The sequence below is a fragment of the Culex quinquefasciatus genome, chromosome 3, assembly GCF_015732765.1.
Source record: "Culex quinquefasciatus strain JHB chromosome 3, VPISU_Cqui_1.0_pri_paternal, whole genome shotgun sequence".
Taxonomy (NCBI): Eukaryota; Metazoa; Arthropoda; class Insecta; order Diptera; family Culicidae; genus Culex; species Culex quinquefasciatus.
In genome coordinates, this window is record NC_051863.1 from 119,997,615 (window position 1) to 120,008,477 (window position 10,863).

The 10,863-nt window shown below is 37.1% G+C and overlaps 1 protein-coding gene across 1 annotated transcript in view; it reads left to right on the forward strand.

Annotated features, from left to right (window-relative positions):
• Nucleotides 1-10,863, forward strand: part of LOC6042325 (phosphatidate cytidylyltransferase, photoreceptor-specific) — a 44,376-nt gene extending 33,513 nt beyond the window's left edge. Inside the window, exons 4-7 of the mRNA XM_038259886.1 lie at nucleotides 6,701-6,877; nucleotides 6,949-7,557; nucleotides 7,618-7,752; nucleotides 8,899-10,863. Of these exons, the coding sequence (XP_038115814.1) occupies nucleotides 6,701-6,877; nucleotides 6,949-7,557; nucleotides 7,618-7,752; nucleotides 8,899-8,988 (1,011 nt within the window). The 3' untranslated portion in view covers nucleotides 8,989-10,863. The remainder of the gene's footprint in view (nucleotides 1-6,700; nucleotides 6,878-6,948; nucleotides 7,558-7,617; nucleotides 7,753-8,898) is intronic.

Here is a 10,863-nt window from a genome sequence, read left to right on the forward strand (position 1 = left end):
AAAAGCGAATCATTAAGTTCAATTATCGATTTGCTATGATTTTTTGAACATTGGCCGATCTGGAAACCGTTCCGAATATGTGGAATGACTGTACTCGGGTTATCTTTTGAAGTTATTGACATACAGAGTGACGACCTTCCACGGAGGCAACCAAAATCTCACTTTGTTTGATGACGTTTTAGGGCTTGGGTGTCTTCGGCAAAGTTGCTCTTGATCTACACGAGACAAACTCCATTTTTGAAGGAAAAAAAATGGGTTTAAAAGCATTTTTTGGTGACTCTCTCTGTGTCGATATTGAATGGACCGTAGTGAGTGAGAGGTTTCAAGTTATAGAACGAAAAAATCATAGGGACTAAAAAAATAACCGTCTACAACCCAACCCCGCCTCTAGAAGAGCTTTGGTCAAAAAATGTGCCTAATATCAGTTTTCAACCAATTTTAGATTTTTTTAAGCGTTGGAAAATTAAAATTAAAAAAAGGGTTGGAAATTTGATTTGTTTTATGAGACTTTGACAATGTTTTTTTAAAAGAAATTTAATGTACTTTTAAAATCTACATTAACCCAGAAGGATCATTTTTCATTTACCAAAAAAAATCATTTCAAAATTTTGTGTTTTTTCTAACTTTGTAGGGTTATTTTTAGAGTGTAATAATGTTTTGCATAATTGTAGAGCAGACAATTAAAAAAAATTGATACAGACTTGATTTTCTGAAGGCCGGATAATCGAATCACGAAAAAAAAATTTTTTCGCTGTATAAATTTTGATTGTTAAGATTAAGTATGTACCCTAAACCACGAATTAAAAATTTAAATCCAAGATGGCGGTGACGAAAGATTGAAATCATGCATTTTATTATTCAATAAGCCAGGGCTGTGGAGTCGGAGTCGGAGTCGGAGCCGGAGTCGGTGCAGTCGGGTCTTTTTGGGGACCTGGAATCGGAGTCAGACTCGGAGTCGTCAAAACTCTAATAGCTGGAGTCGGAGTCGGAGTCGGCTAAATTGTAAGAGCTGGAGTCGGAGTCGGAGCCGGAGTCGTAAATTTCTGATAGACCCGGAGTCGGAGCTGGAGTCGGAGTTGGCAAAAAATTTAATATAATCTACGAACCTATTTATTGTTCAATATTTTTCATAATTGAGGTTAATTCCCATTTTTTTATATTTCAAATTTATTTATTGAATTGTGTGCACTGCAATGAATTTTTTTTGTTTAATTTATTTTTTGGTTCAAGATTTTTATCAGATACTATGATGTTTTCGAAGCATTTTTATTGTGATTGGAAAGCACACTGTCAGTATTTAATAAAAATAATAATGTTTTTTAAACATTATAAATCCTTGCACTGTAACTTGGATTTTGCCCGCACTTTTGACAACAAAATTTCCAAAAACTTAGGCAACCAGCAGTTGTTTATTTACATTTCCAGTCGCATTTTCCTCCAAAGTGGACATTCGCACTTTAAAATTGCGATTGACCGGTGAGCAACATTGTCTCGCTTTGATCATTTTTTGAGAAAATTAAAATTTCTCAAGGCAGCTGACAAGTCGGAATAGTGCGATCGATAGCAATAATTTAGTGCGAAGTCCAAGTCAGTGAGAATTGCGCAATATCAACTATTATATCAATCTTCTACTTGGAACGCAACATGCTCATTTTGTATGTAAATAAAAACAATTCAAAGTGTCGTGCTGAAAACTTTTCCAACTGACAAAGTTATCGAAAATAAGTTGCAGCTAATTTTAAAATACAGTTAAACACGCGCTCTTATGCCTCGCATATGCAACTTTGCATATACAGCCATCCCTCATATTCGGAACAGTTTACAGATCGGTCAGTGTTCAAAAAATCATATCAAATCGATAATTGAACATAATGATTTGCTTTTACCTTCATGTGAAAGCTTTTCTTGAGATCTTTCGAATGCTGTATCGAACAACTGCGAATTTTAACTTTTTATCAAGTTTTTGAAGAAATACTTTGACCCTTGAAATCCACAAATTCGGAACACTTTTTTCTTACGGATGTAAACAAACTTTGGTTATCTCCATGAGTACATATTATTTACAAAATAATGACTTCACGCGCTGAAATCAATGAAATTCAAGCTTAGTTTTGTTTTATGAACAGTCTGATAATTTTTTGTGTGAAAATATCAGTTAAATTCAGGTGTTCCATAATTGTGGGAGGCACAATAACACCCCACAATTATGGAACAGGCAATTTGGAGGCAGTGTTTTGCTGCTATGAATAAAATAGTCTTGAAATGCAGTTTTCTGTTCTTAAAGTACTACTTTTACTAGTAAAAAAGCAAGAGAATGTCCAAATAAAGCTCCTAAAAATAGTAGGGTCGACAGCAAAGCTGCATTTGGCATGTTATTGACAAATTATCACAAAAGTGTTCCGAATTTGTGGGTGTTCCGAATATGTGGGATGACTGTACGGTTCATTGAATTTATTACATATATCGATTACCCCAATGTTTACAATTTCTCTACAAAACTTTTAAAGTGTTGATCCTTAAATAATAACTTTGAACAAGTCTAATTTTTTTAAATGCCTTAAATCGGGATGATATAATTGATATTATTTAATTTATTTTTTAAATATTAGAATTTTCTCATGATTTGTATGTTAAATGTGTGTACTGGGCTGGATGACACAATGTCCGTGTACGTCTTCTCAAATAAATTCAAAAAAGCTTTAAAAAAAAGTTACTTTCAAAATTGTTTATTTCAAAATCAGGGTATCTTTGATAGTTACTGCACACCAATTTCTCATTACTGAATTCAGTTGAATTTACTGAACTACCCACCATTGAAAAAACGGCTAATATCCACTTTTGGCAAAAACGAGATATTAGCACCAGGTGGTAGAGGATGTTCCAACGCATCTTCTGGAACTTGAATTTCACTGAAATAGTGTTTAGACTTGGCTGCCGATGCGAAAAACCAAACGGCTAATATGCCACTCTTATGGGAAATTGCCTTGACAGAGATTTTGTGACAAACACTAAAACGCGTTTTTCTCGGAATACTTGATTTGGCATAATAGCCGAATTTTCAATTATGGGCAGTGAAATCTGCGCTTATTTTCAGTAAATGAAAACTTAAAAAAAAAACAATTGAAAATTAGTGTACAGCCATCCCACATATTCGGAACACCCACAAATTCGGAACACTTTCATGATAATTTGTCAATAGCATGCCAAAAGTAGCTTTTCTGTCGACTTTACTATTTTTAGAACCTTCATTTGGACATTATCTTGCTATTTCACTAGTAAAAGTAGGACTTTTTGAACAAAAAACTTCATTCCAAGACTATTTTGCCCAGAGCAGCAAAACACTGCCTCCAAATGGCCTGTTTCATAATTGTGGGATGTTATTGTGCCTCCCACAATTGTGGAACACCTGAATTTAACTGATATTTTCACAAAAAAAGTTATCAAACCATGTATAAAACATCACTAAGCTTGAGTTTCTTTGATTTCAGTGTGTGAAGTCATTATTTTGTAAAAAATATGTGCTCATGGAGAGAACCAAAGTTTGTTTACATTCGTAAGAAAAAAGTGTTCCGAATTTGTGGATTTCAAGGGTCAAAGTAATTCTTCAAAAACTTCATATAAAGGTTAAAAATTTGCAGATGTTCTATACAGCATTCAAAAGATCGCAAGAAAAGCTTTCAAACGAAGGTAAAAGCGAATCATTATGTTCAATTATCGATTTGCTATGATTTTTTGAACATTGGCCGATCTGGAAACCGTTCCGAATATGTGGGATGACTGTAGCTTAGCGTGGTTCACGTTTCTATGAAAAAAACAAAAGTTGTTATTTTGTCTTGCATCAACCGGAATTTCGTTCTTTTATGTCCCCAGAAGCACTCCTGAAAATTTGAGCCCATTTGGTAAGGTCTAGGAGCTCCAGTTTTAATTTGAAATTTATATGGGATTTTGATTTATTTTCCATGGAAACTATCTTTTACATTGTATTAGGAATTTTTTTTATAAATCGATGAAATGACTTGATTCTTATAGTAGGAGATAGGTTTTGAACTGGGGAACAACTTTGTAGAACATACCAACATGCTAGGAAGTGACCCTTTAAAGATACATATACTTTTAGATGGTGGCTTTTGAAGGGGCCAGCCTCCATCTAAAAGTATCTGTATCTTTAAAGGGTCACTTCCTAGCATGTTGGTATGTTCTACAAAGTTGTTCCCAGTTCAAGAAACAAGTCATTTCATAGATTTATAAAAAAATCCTAATACAATGTAAAAAGATAGTTTCCCATGGAAAATAAATCAAAATCCCATATAAATTTCAAATTAAAACTGGAGCTCCTAGACCTTACCAAATGGGCTCAAATTTTCAGGAGTGCTTCTGGGGACATAAAAGAACGAAATTCCGGTTGATGCAAGACAAAATAACAACTTTTGTCTTTTTCATAGAAACGTGAACCACGCTACAGTGTAGCTAGGTTATTAACTTAAAAAAATGAGAGTAAATTTAAAGTAGGGGAAATTCTCGTATGTTTGTCAGGATAAGCACTCGCTCCTAACTCCATCCAATTTGCTGATTTTCACTATTTAAACAACTAATTTTGCATAACTTAGGATAGAAACTTGCTTGATCACTTTTTATTGAGCTATTTATCACTTGAGTTCAGTTGAAAACGCTTTTAATTAGCTTTAATTGAATGTCAAAGTTCTGTGCTGAAAATGCGTTTTTTAATATTTAAAGTACAGATTAGGTGTCGGAGTCAGAGTCGGAGCCGGAGTCAACAAATTTTGGAAAGTTAGAGTCGGAGTCGGAGTCGGCTAGAGTTGGTAGGCCGGAGTTGGAGTCGGAGCCGGAGTCAACAATTTGTGGAAAGCCGGAGCCGGAGTCGGAGTCGGAGTCGGCTTAACTCAGAAAGCCGGAGTCGGAGTCGGAGTCGGAGTTGCTTGAAATATGACCCGACTCCGCAGCCCTGCAATAAGCAATCAACTATTCAAATGTGACTAAAATGTAGTCGCAGAACTCTAATTTGATGTAAAAAAAAGAAAAAGAAAAAAAAAGTTTTTTTTTTATCGTGATTCGATTATTCAAAGTCCCATACAATCCTTCGGATAATCGAACTTCGGATAATCGTTCCTTTGCCAAAATAATTAGACCCGTATTTTTTTGTTTGGTCATTCGGGTGACCTACGTTGTGCTTTTAAGCCCGATCGGAGAACTTTTTTTTCGGTTTGTGCCCTTTTAAAATGGAATTGCTGTATAAACATTAGGGGTTTGCTTGTAACCTTCACGAGTTATCGCGATTTTGCGAAAAAAAAGCTTTAAAAATCGATAAAATTTGGTATTAGAGGGTTATTTGACATATGGGACAATATTGATATCGAGAAGATCAACAGCCAGAGAGTCGACAGTATTTAGCCAAGTTGTTGTTCAAAATAGGGAAAATTTGGGGAAAAATTGGTACAATCTATTTTTTCGCATTTATTTTATTTTTTTAAAAGCAAAAAAAGTAAAAAAAAACACTGATTTCTGAAAAAAAATATTTATTATTTTAAAGTTTCCAAACAGATAATTTTTAAGTTCTAACCGGAGATGTCAAGTTGATATTTTTTTCGAAACTTGCGATATCGAAAAAAGTTTCCACGTGGTTTACGGGTGGTTCTAAACTTTTTTTTTCAGTCAGTTTGTAATCTTACAAGGATTTAAAATTACGTTAAAGTCTCTAGTCTGTGCTAAAACATTGTCAATCTGGCATCTTTAGCAAGAACCCATATAACCCAGTAAGAAGTTTGGCTCGAGTTCGAGCCAGCACACTTTTTTTTTGAATAATCGTTATTTTTGAATATCTGTTTTAGGTGCAAAATCTGATTCAGATAAAAAGCAGAAACTATGACAAAGTCCACCGTTTCGGCAATTAGGTATTAGTTTTTTTTCAATGGTTCAATGATTGCCCAACTTCAAAAAACGTCCTATAATTTTTTAAGAAACTTCGAAGATTGGACCATGCAAAAAAACTAAATTCCTGCAATTTGGCGTTGTCGTGTTAACTTGCCGCATGTGCATTTTGGGCCAAATTGAGTTTATGACGCCATTTTGTGCAGTGCCAATTTGTTTTACCTTTAGATCCTCAAAATTCTATTTCAATCCTGATGTTTTCAACAAAAACCGAAAAAAAACTCCGTGCATTGTTGTCACTCTTCATATAAAATAAGTTTCAATCTTGTTGTGCTATCTTGACACACCCAATAAACATGTGTAATTATAACTCGGGGCTCCAGCAACCAAATTAAACCAAACTTCAGGACGATGCACAGAATTATCAACCAAACAAAACGTGCTCTAATTTTTGTTTATTCAACGCATCGTCAAAACGCTACGTACTACCAGAAGCACGACAGCGTCGAATTATATAAATGGCAATGATTGAATTTCAAGATGAAAAGCAGAACAAAAAACTGTGGAAAGTGATTTCACTGCTGAATTTGTTGTGCCATTATTACGCAACATAAACGTCGTTGAAAAGAAAAGTTGTTCTCTAACACTTTCGCATCGTAATTGCAACGATAATCGACATTTTTGTGGGCCCCAGAATTACCTCCATTCTTTCGCCCCGTCGTTGTCTCGTTTGAGCGAGAGTAAACTAAATAAGGCCACCCATTATCACCCATTTTCTCAACTCTTCTTCCCACTTTTTTCTTCTTCTATGTAGGCCCTCGCCGTGCAGGTGAAATGCTTCGAGGAAATCATCTCCATCGGCTACTCGGTGTACCGGATTCACGGCCTGCCCTGGTTCCGCAGCCTGTCGTGGTACTTCCTGGTCTCGTCCAACTACTTCTTCTACGGCGAGAATCTGGTCGATTACTTTGGCGTGGCCGTTAATCGCGTGGTGAGTCTCGCAATCTGGTTAGGTTGGAGGAAGTGGGTATTTATGGATGTTTTTTTTTTGTTGTCGCACAGGATTCGCTCCGGTTTCTAGTCAAGTACCATCGGTTCCTGTCGTTCTGTTTGTACATCATCGGGTTCGTTTGGTTCGTGCTGTCGCTCGTGAAGCGCTACTACATGAAGCAGTTCAGCCTGTTTGCCTGGACGCACGTGGCGCTGCTGATTGTGGTCACCCAGAGCTACTTCATCATTCAGAACATTTTCGAGGGGCTGATTTGGTTTATCGTGCCGGTTTCGATGATTGTGTGTAACGACGTGATGGCGTACATGTTTGGGTTCTTCTTTGGCCGGACGCCGCTGATCAAGCTGAGCCCCAAGAAGACCTGGGAGGGCTTCATCGGGGGTGGATTCGCTACCGTCGTGTTTGGACTGCTGTTTTCCTACTGGCTGTGCCAGTTCCAGTACTTTGTGTGTCCGATCGAGTACTCGGAGAGCGCCGGCCGGATGACCATCGAGTGCGAACCGAGCTATTTGTTCCAGCCGCAGGAGTACAGCATTGGGTCGACCACGATCACGATGTACCCGTTCATGTTGCACTCGCTGTCGCTGAGCATCTTCAGCTCGGTGATTGGACCGTTCGGAGGTTTCTTCGCGTCTGGGTTCAAGCGAGCATTCAAAATTAAGGTTGGTTTGGAGTGAAGGAGAAGGTTAGGTCGAATTTAATTTTATTTTCCTTTTTTCTAGGACTTTGGTGACATGATCCCCGGACACGGTGGAATTATGGATCGTTTCGACTGTCAGTTCCTGATGGCGACATTCGTGAACGTGTACATTTCCAGCTTCATTCGTGTTGCTTCGCCGCAGAAGCTTCTTAATATGGTAAGTACCTAGTAGCCGGGACCGCGGTGTAGGGGTAAGCGTGATTGCCTCTCACCCAGTAGGCCTGGGTTCGATCCCAGAAGGTCTCGGTGGCAAATTTTGAGACGAGATTTGTCCCGGACTAACCTAAAAAGGTTAGGTCGTTAGCTCAGTCCAGGCGTAGGAGTCGCCTCCCAGGGTCCTGCCTCGGTGGAGTCGCTGGTAGGCAGTTGGACTAACAATCCAAAGGTCGTCAGTTCGCGAATCCCGGGATGGATGGAAGCTAAGGTGTCAAAAGAGGTTTGCAAAATTGCCTCAACAATCAAGCCTTCGGAAACCTATCTTCGAGTAGGAATCTCTCAGTCGAGAACGCCAAGGCAATGCTGTAGAGCGAATAATTAGATTTTTTTTACCTAGTACAGTCATCCCACATATTCGGAACGGTTTACAGATCGGCCGATAGTCAAAAAATCATAGAAAATCGATAGTTGTACAAAATGATTTGCTTTTACCTTCATGTGGAAGCTACTCTTAGGATCTTTCGATTGATGTATAGACCGGCTGTAATTTTTTAGGCTTTATATATTTTTTTAAAGAAAAACATTGACCCATGAAGATTACAAATTCGGAGCACTTTTTTTCTTACGAATGTAAACAAACTTTGGTTCTCTCCAGGAGTACATATTTTTAACAAAATAATGACTTCATACACTGAAATCAATGAAACTCATGCTGCGTGATGTTTTATACATGATCTGATAACTTTTTGTGTGAAAATACCAGTTAAATACAGGTATTCCACGATTGTAGGAGGCACAATAACATCCCACAATTATGGAACAGGCAATTTGGAGGCAGTGTTTTGCTGTTCTGGATAAAATAGTCTTGAAATAAAGTTTTTTGTCCACAAAGTACTACTTTAACTAGTGAAATAGCAAGAGAATGACCAAAAGAAGGTCCTAAAAATAGTAGGGTCGACAGAAAAGTTGAATTTGGCATGCTATTGACAAATTATCATAAAAGTGTTCCGAATTTGTGGGTGTCCCGAATATGTGGGATGACTGTAGTTATTTGTTGTTTTACCAAACTCCAGCTGATTCCTCAATATCAGAGCTACAGTGCAGCAGTGTTTAAAGTTTAAGCATTCAATTCAACATTTTTTTACAGGTTTACAGTCTGAAGCCCGAACAGCAGTTGCAGTTGTTCAACCAGCTTAAGGACAACCTCGAGGAACGCAACATCATCAATTTGAACTAAGCCGCTGACGCCGTCCAACGACGCTGTTGGAGAAAGTATTTTTAATTGATGAAAATTCCGTACTGAATTTGCAATATTTACAAACATTTGAATATTCACACACTCACATACAATCCACACACACACAGCAACTGGGCTGAACAGATTGAGAATAATATATACCAGCCCTGCGTTGCAAGAATGAAATTGGAAAAGGGATTTTGAACTATTTTCGGGATCTTTTCTAGCTATCGTGGGCGCGTTCTGGCCACAGCATGAATTGTTACGCGGCGTACCAAAAAGCAAGGGTCAGAATGCGGGGAAATGTTTTCGAATGTGGTGAGTAGAATTTGTAACATTTTTTTAACAACCGTGGACGAGATATTTCACGGTACCGTGGCAAATCTGTGTGTGCAAAAGCAAATATTTATATATGAAATGCAGTTATATAAACATCATGTAGCGAATAATATAGATCAATGTGTAGGATTAAATTACAAAACTGTTGAAATCATACGATTGATGTACGTTGCCGATGAATCATTCTCTTTATATAACTGGAAATGTTTACAACGTCGTTGCTATCTAGAGTGTAAGATTCTATGCCCAATCCTTCATATACGATGATATGACCTTACTGGTTGCCCCAGTTTAGAAGCCTCCCTTCCTTCCCAGTCGTCTTCTTGTTATCACCCTTTAGACTAATATCATTGTCGAGAAGTTGTAACGAAAACAATGCCAGCTTAAGTTAGCAAGCTTGATTTCTGATATTCCGTTAGTGTTAGAGAATACGTACGTAACGAAACCCGACATGAACAGTGTTACACACTATACGATGGAGAGAAAATAAAGAGATGGGAATATAAGTAGAATTTGCTGTGCCTCTACATTCCAGAAATGCGTTTGCGACTCCATCTTCTGTAGTGTTATTCTTAATACTCGATACAACGAAGACGCGCGCCTGTAGATTTGAACAGCAATTTTGATCCCAGTTTACAGATTTCCCGTAATCATCGTGTTCAGTAAATCCATCATTGAATTTATTTATACCTTATATTTCCTAAAGTGCAATCAAAATCGAAATGATTTCAGAATCGAGCAAGTAAAATTGGTTTATGTTGGTTGTAAATTTGGTTTAAACTATCTTGTTATTTGCTGAATTCGAGGCAGTAATGAAATCAAATGTTATTTGCGTTGTTACCATTATTTTAATTCAATTATGTGTTGAAATTCTTCTTGTTAAGTGCTCGAAGCTTTCCGAAAATAGCTCATATTCAGCGCAATGCAGTTCATGTTATCAAGAATCGGTTAAATTTGTGTAGATATTATGTTTGTTTTTAAAGTAGAAATAGTTCAGTGTTTAATTTTCTTTGTTTAGTAGTTAAAATAGTTATATTTTTACTTTATTTACGATTAATTACTTTAAAGACTCAATGATTTTCAACAGACAAAACCGATACAATCAAACCTAACCGATCGTTGCTTCAAACATCGACACCAAAAGTTGTTTCAAGCTGCAACGTAAAATTACCCCCTCCTCCTACCTTCCGACAAATCCCCCGAAAGACCTTCTCACGCATGTGGGTAGAAACCTCACGTTTGGTTGGCCATTTGAGGTTTTATTTTTCTTTCTTTCGCGGGGAAATGAACTAATCGAAAAACTTTATAACGTAAGATTGTGGTGAACCTTAATCGTTGGTAAAGTGAAGAATTAAAAAAAAAACAAATAACAATGTCGAGCAACCCAAACATTATAATTATCATTATGAAATACCAAAATATATCTAAACTTTCTGTTGTACAAACAAACAGGTTATGGCAGTGAAAATGGAACAAAAGAATCAAGTTGTAAGCTATATTAAAACAGACTAAAAAACCCTTCTATGTAAATGTGAA